This window comes from Abramis brama, assembly GCF_963993115.1.
Source record: "Abramis brama genome assembly, chromosome: 13".
In the NCBI taxonomy this organism is placed as follows: domain Eukaryota; kingdom Metazoa; phylum Chordata; class Actinopteri; order Cypriniformes; family Leuciscidae; genus Abramis; species Abramis brama.
Genome location: NC_139975.1, coordinates 23,721,779 through 23,742,663, shown reverse-complemented (window position 1 = coordinate 23,742,663; position 20,885 = coordinate 23,721,779). Strand labels below are relative to the sequence as shown.

General features: G+C 40.5%; 1 protein-coding gene across 1 annotated transcript in view; it reads right to left on the bottom strand.

Annotated features, from left to right (window-relative positions):
- The window catches only part of LOC311094588 (uncharacterized protein), a 98,459-nt gene that overhangs the window by 1,777 nt on the left and 75,797 nt on the right, over window positions 1-20,885 (bottom strand). The window contains exon 5 of the mRNA XM_084132644.1: window positions 6,369-6,440. Within this exon, the coding sequence (XP_083988770.1) occupies window positions 6,369-6,440 (72 nt within the window). The remainder of the gene's footprint in view (window positions 1-6,368; window positions 6,441-20,885) is intronic.

Below are 20,885 nucleotides of genomic sequence, written 5' to 3'. Positions count from 1 at the left end.
TGACCATCAGTCTGTAATGATGCCGACACAAAACTTTCTTCATATATGGACATCACTGAAAATAACTAGTTCATTAAGAGAGTCAGAGGTTGAGTCATTAAACACTCTGATAAATTCAATACAGTGAAGGATTTGTCAACCTGATTCAAAGCACTTACTCGACTTTTTGAACCATTCATTAAAAGTATTGGCTCATTTGTTCAAGAATTAGGCTACACTAAAAAGAAGCAGCTCATTATAGTCATTTGTTCATAAATCAGGGTGCACTGGTTTGATTGTTTTTGCGTACAGCCCGAGGACAACTCAGCAGAAAGACTTTTTTTTAAGTCATTATTTCACGATAAGCTGTCGTTTATTGCACAAGGCACATATTTTTATATAAATGCTTTAAAAGAATGGCTTTTTAGCATTTATATTACAAGAAGTGCCTTGGACTATAATTTTTCTATACTCAGTGACTGATTAAAACCTGGATTTTGAATGGAATGGTAAAAAGCACTTCAAAAACAAAAAGCTATTTCTTCACGGTTAATTTCTTGATGAATAATAATCACAATATAGAAAATTCCACTGGCAAGTAATACAGTGAACTGCCAAACAGCAGGTGATATTATGAATACTTGGCACATTATATATAGAATTCAAACATAGCTCAGCCATAACTGTCTGTATTATCTGAACATGAAGTTGATCTCTAGAGGAAGTCATTGTGGTTATGTGCCATAGATTTTGAACAATGATAATACTGAATATAGTCAAGGGCGAATAGCTGTCTTGAAAGTACATTTGCGAGCGTGTGGTATGTGTGAATATCCGCATGTTTGGTGATTGTTTGGAGAGGTGGGACATGGTAGTGTTGGGTAATGAAAGTCCCAGTTTTAATTTCCCTGCTCTAATTACATTGGCCTTTAATCATCTCAGTCATGAGCCATATTGGCACTTTAGAGCTCGCGTCCTGCCAGTGTCCCATCTGGAGTGAACGGGAGAAAGAAACAGATATGGGTCTTCCTTCCCTTCACTAGACTATTAATCTGTCAGAGTCGGTGATGCTAACCAGCAGCCGCATGGCCGTACTTCATTCACGCTCGATAACTAACACAGCAAATGACTTAGAACTGACCGTCTTGATCAGAGCTTCAAAATATGAATCTCATATTCAGTCTATAGTCCTAACAGATGTACAGTACGTGACCTTTCATGGTCACCAAATCAAGTGTGGTTTGAGGAGTTGTGTCTGTATTACACTGCTGATGCCTTGCGTCTTCTTGTCTCTACTGGTTTTGTTTCACTGTGTCTCATCTCATTCCGTCTTGTCTCACTTCTTCTCTCATCTCACTTATCTTCTATCATATTTTGTCTTCTCCTTCCGTCTAATTTTCTTCCTCTTTCTCATTGTGTCTCATTTCATCTAGTCTTATTGTCTAAATTTATCTGGTCTCATATTGTCTAGTCTCTTGTCCTAACTGAATAGAAGGACAGCCTCGGTTGTGAGGGGTGTCCTGAGAAAGTGATTCTCAGAGCTAGCAAACTTTTGATTGGCTATCGTGGGATCAGTGTCATTCACACCACACCGTGCATTGATCATGTGTAGTGTGTGTTTCAGCATCAGCAGTGCACATGAAAAGCTGAGATCTGCCTTCAGAGTCCCGTCTGCTAGGCGCAGAAGCTTGTAAAGCGGGCAGCGACTGAACCTCGCCCTCTCGGACATAATTCAAACCCACGCGCGGTCAGAGTGACAATCTGGGTACAGGAACATGAAATAGAAAGGCTTTTATTAGCACACAGATGAGAGCCTCCCACAAAGGGGTAAAAATCTGAGTGTCCACGTATCTGATGGTTTACCGTACAGGACGCGCCGCTCTCTTAATGATACCTCGGCTTCAGGTAATGAAGTATTGTGTGCCCTACATGTGCAGATGCCATACGGCCTCTCTATCTGCTATGAATAACAAATGTCAATGGAATGAATGTGTGTAAGCCATTTCCCATGAATCCACTGCTCATACAGCACCTGTTCTAATGGGAAACGTACCCCGCTGACACAAGCATGTCATGTTGATATAGAGCTCATCAGGCATGTTTTCGCAGAAGGACTCGAACATGCATATGATGAGGGAATCTACAACATCACCCTAGCTCGACGCTTCTCGAGGTTAACATGATTGGCGCAGCATGTCTGGTGAACAGTAGGAGGGCATGACTAAAGCCATAAAGGCAGACGGAGATATTGTGTCTGGTTTAATAAGGTGCAACATAGACTCTCGTTAGCTGGAGGAACCATCTTGACCATATTATCCAGATGGCCCCTCTATAAAAGGTGGAGGATGCTGGCTAAAGGCGGATGCTGACTCCAGCATGCTGTAGCCTGTAAAACTGTGGAAATGTGAGGGCTATATAAGAGATGGAGATTCAACCTGCCCTCAAAGCGTGCATAGCCATTTTCAAATAGAGGACATTAAGGTAGAAAAGCATACGAGAAAATCAATTCATTCCTGGAACGCTGCCTGTCCATTTTTTTTTCTCCTCCTTCCTGTTAAAAAACCGAGGGCTGGATGATTTCAGCAATTAAATCAAGAGTCACCTTGCCACGCGTTGCAGAGGCAGGTCGGTGGGAGAGAAACACGCTGCCGACGTTCAAATCCATCCTTCTCGCTCAATCCTTGTTAGTCCTTTTTCTTACCTCTAAAAAGCCCTACCTGAAGAAATGAGCGTTGCCTACCTGTACCTATCATTCATCCATCAGAGTGTGACGGTGCACATGACAGTGATGTGATGAGCATTCAAACACTGTCTAACACCATAGACATCACTGCAAGAACATCAGGGGAAAACATGCTCCACAAAGATGTTCACAAAAAAAGCTTGCATTTGTACGCAGAGTTGGGGAACATTACAATTTAAAGTAACGCATTACAATATTGTCCATAAAAAAGAACAAATAATATTACATACCTAATTTTTATGAAAAGTAATGTTACACTATTTTTAATGCAACATAAGTAGGCTATATGTACAAAGTTCTCAATATGTATCATGGACCCAACTGCCACATTATTTACCATTACAATTTCAATGAAGATACAAATAATACTTATTTACATGCTATGGCCGATAATAATAAATGGCAGTTTTAAAACTGCATACCATTTTGTCTAAATTTATAAAAAACAAAACAAAAATCACAACGTTATTATTTGTACAATGTATATATTCAATGTACAATTTGCTAAAACTTACATTCAAGTGTTTAAATTATTACAATTAATTTGTCAGTGTTAGATGACAACGTTATATTATTATATTATATAAATATTATGGTGTCAAATTTACAAGTAACGTTACCATTAAGTCATCTCATAACATAATTTGTATTACAGTCCTGCTCATAAGTTTACGTTAACATGATTATCATAAGTATAGCTTCGTAGTATAACTTCGTAGTATATATATATATATATATATATATATATATATATATATATATATATTAGCATCTTGCATATTCTGCAAGACGTATGTAAACTTGTGAGCAGAACTGTATATTCCAATGCTGTTTGTACATACTGTATCTGTTAAGTGTGTCTGCAGAGAGTTATTGACCTGTGTAGATGATTGACGACACTCCTGCAGCCTGCGACTCATTTGACAGGGGTCAATGAGGTCAGAGTTAGTATTGACAATCAGTTAACTCAATCTGACCAGGGCGGGTGGTAGTCAACATTCATGCACAAACGCGTGTCACTCAGGAATACCCTGATTCAAAAGACCACCCTGAATAAAAATTAAATACTGAAAATGATACTGATGAGGTGTGGCCCAGTGGTTGAATATATACAGTAAGTTTGTAACTTAACAGAGAGTTTCAATCCCATGAGCTATCACCTTTGAATCCCGTTGTAAATGTTCTGTTGCTTAAGTCTGTTAAATGACTACTCATTCACTTACTAGTGACCTATGGCCATACTGTATACTTGGCTTTCTCAAACTCTCCCACCACTTTTTCCTTCTTTCTCTTCAACTAAAAAGCATGACTATGTCTTTAAACAAAAGCTAACTATATTTCCACACCTCTCCAAGATATCGAGCATGATGTGACCCGTGGTTCTCAGCCCAAAGTGGGAAAGACTTCATCTGAAAACAATCTTTGTTACAAAGCCGGTATCAGATATTGCGACAAAACCGCCCAGAACTTCACTGAGCGCTCGAGCCAGGGAATGCACACGAACGTTACGGCCGTATACCATAGCTGATCTCTGACTTCAACCAAAGTTTCCCATTAATGACGACCTCAAGACTGTGTCCTTCATTCATTACAGGGAATTATCGGAACGCTGCTCCTGGGACTGGCTTTGAAGTATAGCTGCAGAAGGCAATGTTTATTGTTGTAGGCGTGTTGGAGACTACCAGCTCCATGCTCTGTTCTTAAAGGTTTGAACCCAGGAAATTGGGTGATTATGCTTTTTACTTTAAAAAATAGATAGTATTTATTCATTTAAATCACTATTAAATAAGCCCCTCTACACTTAAAAATAAAAGGTTTTGGCTTCTATATTTCAATGAAGAACCTTCAACATCCCTGGAAATTTTCCACTGTACAAAAGGTTCTTTAAAGCAGAAAAGGGTTCTTTAGATTATTCTTTAGATTATTATGTTCTTCAAACTAAGAAACTTTCGGACTGTGGCTGCATCCGAAATTGCATACTCTCTTGAGTATGTATTTATTTTGAATAAATATTTACTTCACAACTGCTAAAAAAGTACATTCTATATAGTATGAGCGTGTGTAGTATGAATGCAATCTGGATGTACTACATTCGCCATGTTGTCATTATCATGTGACCAACCAGCGTCAGCTACTCCACTTCACTGCCATAGACAAATCCTCACCCGGGGAATCTTGCCGGAAGAAATAGGTCATCCAGGTACTTTTTGCTTACTCTTTTAAGAATACTGTGAATTCAGACATACTTCTTTTGTCACATACTGTTTTTTTGTATGTATGTGAATTCGGATGCAGCCTATGTCTTCGCTAGGGATGTTCCCGAAGCCTAAATCCGAATTCGGAAAGGCATGGTAAATGAGTAAAGCTTGCTGTTGTAGTTGGTTACATTACTGTACATCAGATTTCACTTATCACATGAAGATAGAAAGAAGAGATGACTGACAGGACGATGTCGGGGGATTTGGTGCACAACAGATCTTATCTTGTAAAATGTGTGGTCAGCTCCCTATAGACCTTATGTAGCCCCACCCCTTTTCAGCACTTCTGTCTTCCACAGAAGGTATAAGGGTAAATACATATTTGTATTTCCACAGCATGAAGGTAAGATCTTACGAATTTATGAATGAACTTGTCGTTTTTAAAAATCTGACATTTGTTATGATATCCGCTTCAAACATTACATTGCTCATGATAACTTTTGTTAATTCTACAATAAGTAAATCCACTTCACCAGCTAATTACTCTTCGACAGCGATGCCATAGAAATATAGAGAGCTACCGCCAAAATCAGAAGTTCAAACACAAAATTCTAAAGATGGTTGCGCGCTTTTAAGGTCTATACACAGAGTACGCGTGATAGCAAATTTGAAAAGCGAGTGTGCGTTCAAAAACGTTTTCAATTGATTCAATACCCCACACTCCCTGATACCCGCAAATTATATACAATATAATCACCCAACTATATAAATGCGAGAGAACGCAAAAGCATTGAAATGTATTTTTCCTTCAATCTCGACATTTTTTTCCATCACCTTGTCCTTTTAAGGGGCTCCGTAGAATGCGTCAATTCTTTACCGAACATAGCATTCGGCTTCGGGCACATCCCTATAATCATCGCTGTGAAAACCCCCTTTTGGAACCTTTATTTTTTAGAGTGTGGTCCACAGTAGCGAGATCAGCTCCTGAAACTGTTACAGGAGATTTATCAGAAGCCATTACTGTAATTGCAAATGGCTGTGGAACATTACTCACTGGCAATATCCTGAAGATATCCATCTTATTGAACCATACTGATTAATTGAATTTTCATCAGTGCTAAGCTTATTAACTGTTATGACAAATGATTCGAGGAGCGTACATGTAGGCCACCTAGCACATTGCTTTTGAACATTTTCTTCTTCCAGCGAGAGAGATTATTATCTTTCATTTCACTTATCTGTCTTTGGGATAAAACACAAGACTCGTTAAACGCAGTGGACGACCGTCTCGTTTGCGGTTTGATGTGCTGATGTGGAGTATCACACCTTGGCTCACTGCTTTAGGGGAAAGGAGAGTTTATGCAGGCTTTTTTGCCCCGTAAAATCATGCAAACGAATGTCACGGCGGTGCCAATGGGTGCAAGGGGAGACGAGGGAGAAACACTTACAGGTTCTTGACGGCGGTGATCCCTCGGAAAGCCTTGCGAGGAATAGCCTGAATCTGATTCTCGCTCAGGTCCCTGGAGAGAGAGATAAGAAAGAGAAAAAGAAAGATATTAGGATTTGTTTGAAGCCACTTCACATTTTGGGAGAAAGCGTCTTGAGGAAGATGGACGGTTTGCTGCCACCCCTCTGGAACGATACGCCGCTGCTTTGAAGTCTGAAACCATATTGTTCTACTGACCATAAATGTCACATCCTCCTTTATTCGTCTGGCCTTTTATCACTCTGTGTGTGTGTGTGTTGGTCTAATGAAAAACATTTCTAAAGCAGTACTTTGTAATGAAAAGGCCTCATAGCGGTATGCCCCGCAATCGTTGCTTCATTCCTGTAGAAAATGAAGCAATCATATGCACTTTGAGTAACCCGAGAAAGCAAACAGACAAAAGTAGCTCTACACCAAAATTAATGCCTGGCATTTTTAATGCTCGCTCATGAGCCAAATGATTTTTGACATGTCACAATGCTTGTGCTTAACTTTATTAAGCTTGTTTGTTTGTAGACTCACGCTGGCAAACATAATTTGAGAACCAGAATGCAATTACTGGCCAAGAAGGAAACAAATGAGATATGGAATATCTGCCCAGCTAATCAAAGCATCTGCTTTGGAGTCATGCCTGCCACACATAAGACGAACAGACCACCACGTGGGTTAACTAACCTTAACTGACCTTGCTACAACCAATTTCACTGATAAACAATCAGGCGCGGATCCAAACACAGCGAGGAATTCTGCCAGAGCTCGTGCGTGGGACGTAATGATGTATCAAGTACAGGACTGCCAGCAATTTCCTCTTAGGAGCATTAAAACTGTAGTTATTGGGCTCTTTCAGCCCCCTGCCAGAACTGGATACGTGTTTTTTTTTTTTTTGTTGCCTCGAACCAATCAAGTTTTATTATGGCAAAAATCTTAATAACTATGTTTTGCTTTGCAATAAGGGGCTATGGTATTTCATCAAACTGTTCTTGATGGTTTTTGACATGTTCCACAATCCTGCGTTTTTATATTTCTTTACAGCACTCTTGGCTGGCTTGATTCGAGCATCATGCTCCTTTGTGTATCCTTCATGTCGAACTTTGCAGCGCGTGCACAGAGGAGAACAAACATTTGCAGAGTAAAAACTCATAACATCCCATGTTCGTATGCCACAGAGTGGGAAAATAGGACCGCTGTTTATACCATCATCACGCTGGGCATGAGCGAATCCCTGTTGCCTTTGATGGTCTAAATGCAAAACAGATAAAGTGCAGAGATGGAGAGGAGCACAGAGGAAACTTCTCTTTGGCTAGGCTTTTTAATTCTTCATGAATGGCGAAGCACTAAACTCGTACGTCCTCGGCGAGCCGAGAGCACGGCGTAGTACTTTACAGCACTTCCACTGCTAATAAATGTTTTATTGCTTTGTTTACTCAGTGGAACCTTTTTCATTATTTCTACAAAAAGGCAAATTGTCCCAAATAAAGGCACTTATGAAACGCAATCAGTCTCAGCAGTGCCGTAGCTGAGGAGCGACAGAGAGAAACTCCATGTCAGAAAAAAAAAAAAAACAGCCCCACAGGATTCGGGCTAAATTAGATGATTTCTAATGAAGAATTACATGAAACTATAAAAAGATAATAGAAGTTTATGAGATATGAGAATTATAATATAAAAATGTAGCAATGCACATATTTCATGTGCTTTGACACTATATTAATTACGCATGGATAATGAAACAATATATGCGACTTCAGAATGAATACAAGCTCTCCAAAGAATCTTTAAAAACACAGGTTATCCATACTGGACAAACCATTAATTTGTTAATTTGTCCACTCCAAATTTACAAAAAAATGAGCTCAATGTTAAAATTGACCGGAGTTCTCCTTTAACGTATTAAGTCTTGATTTCAGAGAATATAACCTTTTTAATAAATCGACTCATTAAGGCTTCTTATAAATAGACTTTAAAAAGATCTTTATTTTTACCCCGTTGGCAAACAAAACTAGAAATAGCATAATATACTTATAAAAACTGATGTTTTTATATGTAATACATTTAACTCAATCTGGTATACACTGCTATCATTAGCGTCAAATTGGCCATCTTAACAGAAGCCTGAATTAATGCTTTAAGTTAAAGTTAAAGATACAGATTCAAACCAGACATGAGCCAAACCGTGTTTGTTAAAGGACAGAGCTGCATTGGTCCCCCTCCTCTAGCAATCTGCTTGCAAATTTCATTAATTTCATTTGGCTTTGGCCCTGCTCTCTCTGACTGTCAGGATGCCTGCCATAAATCTCCCTTTGATTCCATTACGGCTCCCATGTCCAGACAACCTGGCAACGCCAAAACATATTACAGATAAACGCTCAGCAACACGCAAGGATATGAGAGTCGAGCAGCAAGGAGGATATATCCTTACACACACACACACACACACAAGCAAATGTTAGACAGAATGAAGCGCTGCATGCTACTTGAAATGCCGCTGTCATGACAATCAGCACACATCTTGTTTTCAGTCAGATGCACATAGGAATCAACTATAAATGGTTAAATATATGCAAGGAAGAGAAGACCAATAATAGTTCATTATATATGTCTGTTACATTTCGAAAGCTCAGTGTTCTGTCAATGTAAATCAGATTTTCAAAACTGAATCTTTAACTTTTGCTTGAGAATTCCGAACAGGATGGTATACCTTAGATTGGAACTAACCACAAAGTAAAGTTTGAAAGTTTGGGCTAAGTTTTTACTGTTTACTACTTTAGTAAAAAATCCTAAGCAGAGTCCATCCATACATTTTACCAACAGCATGTTTTATGTCCTAAGCAGAATGCTAATATCAATATGCTGCTGCCTTACAAAACACAGTGAAAAGTATTGAGGGTATGTCGGTCAGTTCTCTTTCTTATCACGCTTTACGAATGTCACTCTTATCTCTTCACTGACAAATGGAATGGTGCACTTTTACAAGAAGGTTATTTGCTTCACTTTTGTTGTTTTCTTGCTCTGTTTAAAGCACAAAGGAAAAGAGTGATTGACTAAGAAAGTCAAGGAAACTTAAACATCACTTTACAGTAGGAACTCAAATAATGCAGGATGGCCGTGACAGTGTCTCTTTCAGTTATTACTCACACACACACACACACAAAAGCTTCTCAGGTCCATATATCCACAGTATCCTTTTTACGTGAAAACTTTTTCAAGATTTTTTATTTCTGCATGAAAGCTTTTGCACAAATGTTTCATGGATAAATACAAGTGTACACTCACTCTCTAACACAGTCACACATGAGACCCGCTCACGGACAGGACTGAGTTTCCCAGAGGAGGTCAGGTAAATTTGTGTTTCACAGTACTTTATGATGTTAATCTCTTCTAAAATCAAACATGGCTATGTTTTTTCCCTCTCTGTATAAACTACAGAGCAAAACTACTTACTATGTTTCGGCTAACTCAGCCCTGGGAGAAATCTAATCTTCGTCTGGATAGGACTGCTTGTTGATACAGTATATCACACGAGTGTAATTTCAACGGTTCTCATGATGCACGGATCCAGAGCACATGGGCTTTTCTTTCCTTCGTTTTTTCTTTCTCGTGAAGTCAAAACAGACATCTGTCTCCTTCCATCTATCTTATAAAGCACAAACCGCAGCCCAGCTTGGTGACTGGACCGTTGATATGTCTCCAACCATGCCCGTGCCTCTCTCATTATCTATCAAGCGCTGTCTTGCTTTCACTCTTGCTCTTGGCAGGGCTGTTATCTGCATGCCAAATTGAATCTAGAGTCCGAGATTCTCGCAGAGACCCCGATGCCTGTCAGTGGGTTCCTACATGCTTTCTGTTAAGTCCTGCCAGCAATGACAGATCCCCCTCGAACGTGCTCATGCGATCACACACAGATGGGTCGAACACATCTGAGCGTACACACCTGATCACAAAGAGCAAGGTGAAAGGTTATTAAAACCCTCCAGCTCCTCATGCTAGATATATTACATTACATTATTCATTTAGCACTCATAACTGGGGCCAACCGCATTGCTGTCATAATACATCTGACCCGACTGCTTCAGGGATGACCAGTTAAAAGTCTGTCTGCATGTGTGTGTGCTATAGGGGTCACTTTTCAAATTGCTGTTAAGACTGTTCTGAAGTGAAACCAGCCCTACAAGAAAATGGAGAGTATTACAATACACCCTTGGCCCTTCGGATTCATCTTGGTGTCATGAGGAATCAGGCCGTAACTGTGACTCCCTGAACTGACAGGTTACGACAGCAAGCTGGCCGGGTCGGATGCCGTTTGCACAGGTTATGAGATGCACATTTCTGATTTTTTTCTTTCATTAAACACACAGCCAGAAACAAGGAGAAAGAAGATGACCCCCTCGGGCACTCCATAAGCATTTTGTTTTATGAAACCCTAAACGTCTTCAGTCCATATCGAGTGGCAGTTTCACATGACGGGCTGCATCTACCGTAAAGCGTGCACTCTTTCCCCCCTCCTCCTCTATTTTTGCATCCGAGGAGACTTTTCCCACTGGAACGGCAATTCATGTAACACTTATTCGATAAAGATATATAGAAATGTGAATAACAAATAGTGACCCCGTTGCAGCCTCGTATTTCACTCTTTTACAGCTCCAGTTATGGTCGTGGTGGGCGGCGCTCGCTTGCCGTTGGCTGGAGTCTCCACTTTGCTTTATGGCCACTTTTAAAAATGGAGGCAAATTAAAACACTATGGATTTCTGGCCCTGAAAGACCGTATAGTGTAATTGGCCTTAAGGATGACAGTAGTTCTTAATTACACTGAGTAGAGGAGCTTTTTCATTGGACCCAGGCCGCTCGCTCTATCTCTCTGTTGTCTCATTCTGTGCGAATCACCAGCCAGCAGGTCTTCTTCTTCCCTTCAGTTATTAGAAGTTATTATTCCAGTCTCTCCACTGAAATCTTTCTCTTAAAGGGAATAGAGTAGATGAAAATATTACGTTCTGGCAGGTGGCACAGAACCAGCAACAAATCACATGCTGGCTGCAAATGTGAAAGTGCGCCGGATCGTTCAGTCACATTACTGATCTTTAGATGGAGGTTTCTTTCACCTGCTGCGCTGCATATAGGATTATGAAGCCAAACAGTTGGGACGGTTAATACACATCTGCCAGTTACATCAAATAAAGCATTCTTGTCTGAAGCGGGCCTGCACGATTAATCTGAAAAATAGTGATTATGATTATGGCTTTTACATGAAATACGTGTTGATAACAGGTCTATTCCAATTTTATTTATTTATTTAGGAATATATTAAATACATTCTAAGTTAATGCATTGGAAATCAATGGAAATAAAAATGTAAAAATTCTGTGAAAGGAATGTCATTCTATCACATGATATCATGAATTACTAAGGTGACACTTTAAAACCATCAATGTATTATTGATGCAGTTTTAAGATATATAATATAATAGTTAGGGTTAGGGATTTTTCTCAAATATGCGTATGGCACATACAGACTTAATTATGGGCAAAAACTTTGGCCTTATGACTTATGGACAAATAGACTTATGGACAAATAGAAGGTTAAAAAGAACATAATTTATTTAAAACTGATCTTCATAAATGTCTTTATTGTCATTTTTTTATCAATTAAATGCAATTGCAGAATAACAGTATTATTATTATTTTTTTAAATCAGATCCCCAAATTTTTGAACATCATTGTACATTTTGTCTAAAAAGTAAAAAAAAAAAACCCTCAATATACTGTACATTTACAAGCGACACGTAACAAAACTAAAATGTTCCCATTATAATCAAAAAGGTGCAGACACTGTGAAAATCAGTTTGATTGTACAGTGCAATGTAGACGTTTCAGTGATTTTAATGGAATGGGATCATCAAAATATCACACATTTATTTTAATGTAAATTCTATTAAACTTAATAAACAGCGACTACAATGTCAAGGGAAATAATCATATATTATTATTTTTTTTTTTCCATAAACATTCAGCCGTATTGTGATGTGAACAGGATGGTGAAACACACTGATCTAAAACCCATTGCAGTCTCTTCAACTTTTGTGACAGCAGCAAGTTAGTGAATACCAGGATGTCAGACTCGATGGAAGGAAGAGGGAACGGACATGAAATGAAAAAGAAGGACGTGAACGTAGAGCCCTTGTTCACTGATCAGTATCCGGCAGTGTCAGCTTTGTATTCCTCTACAGTCGTTTAACTGCCCTTGCTTAGTGTCTTACATGTAGCCCAAAGACTCCTTGATTTAATTAACTCAGTGCTTTATGAATAAAAATATTTCACTATTGATCATCCTAAGAGCTGACGCCGGCTAAACCGGGACAGCGCTCGCTTCATTACGCTGTCCTTACTTGCAATTGGAGTCACTATGGAGGGAGGTGAAGGCTGCTTCTAAATCAAAGAAAATGAGCTCAAATGCTCCCTTGGGTGTCTAAAGCTTTCTGCTAAAGCTTCTACATTCCTCCGCTGCATCCAAGAAAGAGTCCGTGTATGGATATTATAAATAGAAAATGTCCACCCCCCGCCTTAGTATCTATTATGTTTTGTCAATGCTTTAATTAAATTGGATCGCTTAATGTGATTTATCCTGATCCATACACTTTATGGCTCTAAAAGCCTTTTTGGCTCCCGGCCCAAAAGATGTCAAACAAATTTAGATGAGTTAGTGAAGAAAAAAGGGGGAGAGGCTAGGCGCAGAGGGTGATTTGTTATTGGTTAATCCACTTTTATTCTTTGTGTGCCATTTGGTTTAATTTTCTCTCTTCTGCGTCGTCTTGCCCTGGACCTAGCCTGAGCTGTACAACAAGCTTTTAGGATCATTTATAGTCACAATAAAACATCAGTTATAAGAGATGAGGAGAGTGCATGTCTGATTTCAATATGGGACAGCTTTCGGATAGAGAATGAGACCGCAATGTCCTTTTCCCAGTCCTCACAAAAGACTTGAGAGCAGAGCCGTCCAAAACAAAGGGAGATGTTGAAGAAAGGATGAGGCTGCTAATCAGACAATAGGATTTAAGAGCTTTTAAAGTGAGTGGGTTGGAGGCAACAGCTGAGTCGCGCTCCGTCCATGGTGAGGGGCCACTCGGCGCTCATAAATAAAACTAGGTGATTAGGAGATTGGCTGCGGGTGGGGGGTTCTGGGGGTGTTCGGTGGCTTTACAGGCAGAAGTTTCCATCCATCTTGCAGCAAGTCACAGTTGCCACGGAGACCAGGAGCCATGCTGTCCAATTAACTACTGAGCCAGTGGTGCAGGTGGTGCAGGTGGGGTTGGAGGTAGTGGTAAGGGGCATTGAGAGCAATGTTTTTTTGTGTTTGTGTCTACATGAATACAGGAGAGCACAGAAACACACTCCACACTAAAGCAGCACCTTTAATGGTGAAATATAAGTCACTCCCAGCGTGAACGGATGAAAAGAGACAGTGTTATTCCTGTGTGTGTATGTGTGAGTGAGTGAGTGTGTGTAAAAGATAACACTTCCTACACATCTCGAACTATAAAATGATATAAATTATATCTATCTATCTATCTATCTATCTATCTATCTATCTATCTATCTATCTATCTATCTATCTATCTATCTATCTATCTATCCATCCATCCATCCATCCATCCATCAACCCATCCTTCAATCCACCCACCCTTCCATCCATCATCCATCTGCCCTATCCATCCATCCATCCATCCATCCATCCATCCATTGATACATCCTATCCATCCATTCATTGATACACCCTATCCATCCATCCATCCATCCATCCATCCATCCATACGTCCTATCCATCATCCATCATCCATCCATCCATCCATCCATCCATCCATCCATCCATCCATCCATACGTCCTATCCATCATCCATCCATCCATCCATCCATCCATCCATCCATCCATCCATCCATCCATCCATACGTCCTATCCATCATCCATCCATCCATCCATCCATCCATCCATCCATCCATCCATCTGCCCTATCCATCCATCCCTCCATCCATCCATCCCTCCATCCATCCATCCATCCATCCATCCATCCATCCATCCATCCATCCATCCATTGATACGCCCTATCCATCCATCCATCCATCCATCCATCCATCCATTCATTCATTCACCCTATACATCCATCCATTCATTCATTCGCCCTATCCATCCATCCATCCATCCATTCGCCCTATACATCTATCCATCCATCCATGTCCTATCCATCATCCATCCATCCATTCATTCATTCATTCATTCATTCATTCATTCGCCCTATACCTCCATCCATCCATCCATCCATCCATCCATAAGTCATATCCATCATCCATCCATCCATCCATCTTCCCTATCTATCAATCCATTAATCTTGCTCCATCCATCCATCCATCCATCCATCCATCCATCCATCCATCCATCCATCCATCCATTCATTCATTCATTCGCCCTATACATCATCCATCCATCCATTAATTCATTCATACGCCCTATCTATCCATTTTTTTTAAGACCACACAGCTCAGCAAAAAAACAAAAAATCCACACTAAAATCGACAAGCTCAAACCCTTTTCACGTCAACTCAAAACAACGGAATCAGATCAGATTTGTTTGTCAGGTTCTTAGAATGCATTAGGTAGGAAGCTGAATAGAAAGCAGGGGTGGCTGCTTGCTCTCGGCCAGCTAATAACCCTAAGCTCTTTAAAATGAGAGTAATCCAGTTAGTGTGGGTAAATGGCTAATGTCCAGCTAATCAAATTACAGGCAAAACTGGTTTAGTTGGCCATATCTGGCAAACCTCAACCTGCCATCCTCTGCATTGTCCACAAAAACCGATGACGAATGCAAGACCTCGTAGCTGTGTAATTCCTACATCTGATTGGTGGGTCTGGGGCTCTTGATCATGAGGCGTGACTGTGCACCTGTGACATACTGAGGGCTGAGTCAATATATATAAAAGGATGACATTCAGCAGTATTCAATTACAGAAATGCACAGAATACGCATACGCAATAACACAACATCACAAATCATGTGCCCAGCCAATTGTAGCTGCAGGCTGGACTGAATGATTATGTGGTATAAATGGGGGCTGTTAAGTCTATTGGGCCCAGGAGGTTTTATTCTAAATCTAATAATGGGAAACGTGGAAGTGGAAAAGGGTGGAATATTTTGAGAGGTTATGGGGGCAAGCAGGAGACCGTGGGCGCCATGCAAAAACCTTCATGTTTCACAGAAATCTGGACACAGATCTGTGAAGGAAAAAAGCAGAGCGCTATTGTCAAAATAGGTTTTCATGCTCTGTAATTACTCAACATATGAGTCTAAGAAGGTCAACATAGCACGCTAATTAACATGTAACCAAACCTGAGAAAAGTGTAATTGCGCCCATAGAGAGGAAGAGAGGTAGAGAGAACAACTTGGAGTTAATACATGAGGCCAGGCCCCGCGGGGCCCCAATCAGCATGAGTTTCTTTTAACATGTTTTAAAATATTGTTCCGCTTTCCAACAATGGCCACCCAGCAGAGAAGGACAAACAAACGTTTCCATTTGTGAGATCATGACTTAAGTGCTTAGTTAAGATGCTAAATGTTAAAAATTAGAGAAGAAATTTATTTCCATTTTTTTTTTTTTTTCTTCCTTGAAGGTTTAATTTCACACATGGATCATGTCAGATTTACATTTGTCTTGATCTCCCAGTATCGCCAAATGTATTCAGAATGTATTCTCTATTATTCCCCTTCAGCTTATTTATGGTAACATGAGAACGTGTGTGAGAGAAACAGAACAATAAAAGACAAAGAAAAGGGAGGAAGGCTAGAGTGTGAGAGAGACAGACATAGAGAGAACAAAAGATGCAGATGCATCCCTGACCACAAGATGGAGCCCCCAGGCTTCTCTCCAACACTGAACCAACCGATCAATAAATTAATCTCTGGTGGAGGGATGTAGGAGGCTGTATAGGTATGGTGCCCAGGAAGCCACCACCTTTATCCACAAACTTAGATGTGACCACATTAACACACTGCAGGTTCAGCCAGACAGTGGCAGTTGGTATCTGCAGGGAGAGGCACTGGGACCACAGGATCAGATTATGTGGTTTCTTAACCACAGTAGCTAGGAAAAATCAGGATATTCAGCACTAGCTGCAGACAGAAAAAAAGAAGGATGCACCAATTGAAATTCTGTTCAATACCTATAAGTCAGTAATTATTTTCATGCCATGGTCAATAACCAATAAACAGACAAACTAGTATACGACTAACTAAATTAAAAAGGAAACACTAAAATATGTTTAATATTTGCTAAAGATTACATGTAACTGTTATTAAATTATCCGTATTTTTAAAGATTCAATTTAAGTGAGCAGTTGAAGATGGCAAAGGTCATCTAAACATATAAATAGGGAAAATGAGCATGAACAATTAAATATTGAATATTGATCAATACTAATAAATAGAAGGAAATCAAATATACCGTTTGTCAGCAACCATTATGGTACTGATATATTGTGCATCTCTACCGTAAGCAATAGTTATTGAGGAATAAATACATTTTTAAAAAACTTCAAAAACACATTCGCAAATGGAAATGTACACATGGGAAATGATCACAATGACATGAAATCAACGAAAGAGACGGCCAAGTATTCAGATGATGCGGTTTAAAGGGAGCGGCAGTTTTATTCAGTATTTACATTCTGTTACTCAACTGTCTGCGCTTCATTTGCCTTGCCAGTGGAGGATGACCATAAAGCGTTCCCAATCATTTCCCGACCAATTTGCCTATAAACAAAGATCCAACGCTCTGTTCACTATCTGGCCGCTGAAAACAAGAAACCAGCAGATCACTGCCCACCTACACAGTAATGCCCATGTTAGTATCCATGTGCATGTCATAAAAGAATCAACTCGAGATGGCCATGTGCCATTGCAAGCACTCTCAATTGATTCACAGCAAATGCGCATTGGGGGAATGAGTGACAGAAATGGCTTTTGTCAATAGTGTTGCTATTATGGGGACAGCGAGCTGCCTCAGTTGCCCGGCCGCTGTGTGTAAACTGCTTCCTGAGATTAGTGTCGAAACTCAGTTTATCCGACTTCCTAATCAAATCAGCCACACCGCCACATGCCGGCCAAACAGTCTTCTTGTAGCTTGCCGCTCTGTGACAACAAACATCTCGCCTCCCTCACCCTCATGCAGAACCCTTTGCTGCCTTACGCAAATAAATGATATCGAATTCACCCTTAGTCATGGAATTCTCTGGCTATTCACTCCCTGCTACTGTCTGTTTGGACTTGAAATATGGAGTTGTGTCCATGTACACGGTTAGGTGATGTAGTCACACGTTACATGTACTTACTATAATAAATTATGCATAATTACAAGCAACTAACCTAAGGGTACGTTTACATGACAACGATGTACAAAAAATGGAATTTTTTGCATTCGCATTTTTTGTGGATAGACCGCACCATTGTCTATACGATCCCCGTTCACGCGGATCCGTGAAAAAACGCTGTATTATTCATGCCAGGCCAGTATTTGGGCAGCCCCCTTAAAGGGACAACTTTATATTTCTAAAGGCTGTATATTAGTACCTAATATGTACTAAAATGCACCTTTTAGAGCTAGACAAGGTGTATCTTTGAGATTTCTGTATCATAATTATACTGCACTGCCCATATTCCCTGTGCTCTAACTGCTATCCCAAAGACTCTTGCTGTTACTACCCCCTAATTTAGCTAAAACACCTTCTGCATAAACACAACATTTCCTGTGCTGCCATGCCGGCTTCCTCTTTTACCGGCTGTTAGCTCTTGTCTTTCCAGTCCTAGAGATACGCTATCGTCCGTCGCTCACTGGTAATTGTTTGTTTTCTAAGCGTCACTCAAGGGCCAACGCTATCGCTTTTCAATGCAACACATTCCAACAATAACCAGTCGGCTTTGGTTTCTGTCTCTCTGCGAGCCAAGAATGTGAAGTCTAAAGGATGGTTAGATCCTACCCAAGAGCCTTCCAGCTGCTAAATGTATAAACCATAAGAAGTTACACATGAAACCTTGGGCCCTTTAGCGTTGATCAAATATAAGGCTGTGCAATGATTATTTCCCTTGTGAATCTTGAGCTTCAGCCAGAGCCTCAGACATTGAGGCCCAGTTCCTCTCGTCCTCCTTCCATTACAGCTCTGATGAGCACGAAATTGAGCTCTAATTATTCAGAGAAAAATAAATGGTCATTTAGAGTTGAAAAACAACTGATGAAAACTCTTTGTTTCATGTTTTGGAAAGTGGAAATCGTTGGACTATAAACTAATCATGCTAAGAATGCTTTGTTGTGCCAACTGGGAATACGTTGGCACAATGAGGTAATGTGCAGCCTTGCCACACATCGTGTGCCCTTCCATCCACAATGGCTGGTTAATATGATATTTGACTGCGGCCGTTCATTTTTCCCCATTATCCGGTTTGATCAGTGTGTGTGACTCCCCAGGGCTGTAAGTTAAGCCCCGCTGTGCTTCAGCCGGTGGAATGTTCCATAGATGGTGAATTTCACCTCTACAGGGGATGATCTCACTGATTATGACATCATGAAGGCAGGTTGATTTATTAAGGCCCACTGATGAGGCCGTATTTAAATAAACATCAGCATCCTTTCCAGAGTTAAAGATATGGTTCCCCCGAGGGTCTACACATGGGCTGGCTGGGGGGGCTTAGGGTTAAGGAGGAAGTTGAGTCGATTCGTTTGAGCGTGGAATGAGTCGATGACTTTAACACTTTGCCCCCGTTCGAACTTACGCGCCCCCAGTGACAATTTCGACCAGGTGCGAGTGAAGGCGCAGGGAGACTCTTGAATCGCCTATGCAGATTACTGTAACAACAACAGCCCATGGTGGTGTTAAACCTCTGCTAAATAGCTTGTCTACCCTTGTTAACACCCAGGCCGGGGCTGAAATTAAGTTCAGCTGTGGCATGGCATTACTGAGCATTTTATGTGCTGGATCATAAATCAGGGCCCCTCACGCCGGCTGCAGCCCCTCAGGCCACATTTCCACCTTCCTTAGACCCCATTAGCTCCAACATTATTCTGCTTTCCGGGGCAGGGGGACTGAGCAACAGGGTCAGACCTTAAGAACGCTACAACAAGTGTCCCCAAAGCCGCCACATTCACGAGAGCGCGGCCCACATCAGTATAGCGACTGCATTTTATAGCAGTTCCATTTTTCTGAAGGACATCTGGTCATGCTGTGGGTACTTCTCGCTGATGGGGGCTGCTTTGACCGGTACGAGCGTGCGCTTTTCACAGTGAGCGAATATGGGTATTAAGTTAATCATAGCTTTAGGACCAGACATTTACAGAGGTGGGAGCAAGGGCCAGTGATTACACCGCTCAGGGAATTGAGCAGTGAGCAATGGACTTGTTCACCTGCAATCGAGCTGCAGAAGGCCGCCATTGTATTTGAATAATGAACCTGAGGGGAATATGGTGTGTTTGTGAGAGTGTGTATGTGGATAAATAATGACAGAGGTGGGAGGAGTGTTTGTGTGTGTGCATAATGAAAGGGCAGAGGGAATATGTGAGCATGTGTGTGTGCATTAGGGTGAATGGCAGATGCTTGTGTTTTTATTCATGGAAACACAAGCATGAGATCAAAGACCAGGTTTATTGAGAAGTGTTTGTGCAATGACTGTTAAATTCAGAAGGTTGTTGTACTGAATGAAAAGACGAAGCAAAAACTAGGAGAGAAAAATACTTTCGATAAAACAAACACATAAAATAAAACGAAATGTTTTGTCGACAGCAAAACAAAACAAAACAAAACAAAACAAAACAAAACAAAAACACCCAGTTACAAAACGAGCAGCAGTCTGATTGCCAAAAAACCCCATCGCAGATTAATTTTGTGCTGACGGATGAACTAAAAAGCAAAAATAAAATCAAATTCAAAATGATATTCGAAGCACAAAAAAAAAAAAAAAAAAAAAACTACAGAACTTCAGAACTACAATAACCCTACAGACGAAGCTAAACTGTACAGGTTAAATTCTGAGCACGGATTTCAAACCCCTCTAGCGTCATTTGGGTTATGCAGCAGCTGGAAAAATTAGACTTGCTCTCAGCACTCTTGGTGGCTAAAGTCAAAAGTCAAGGTTATCCATGATCACGCCACCAGCATCCACACTCCTGCTGTTTTCATAGGTCATAGCCTTGCTCTTCGAGCTGAAGAGCTCCAGGGCCCCACCTGGCCATCCATGAACTTCCCTGCTTCGCCAGACTAGTAGGTTAACAACTCTTCACACAACTACTATAATCATTCCTTTCTGCATGTGTCTGAATTTAAATTTCCCAATTATGTGTCAGAGCAGGTGTACCAAATGGCACACATGTTCCGAAACACTGAGATGTGGTGCTCATGTTTTTGATTGCATTCTTATATCTTTCCATTATTAATTTCCTGGCTTTTCTCTATTA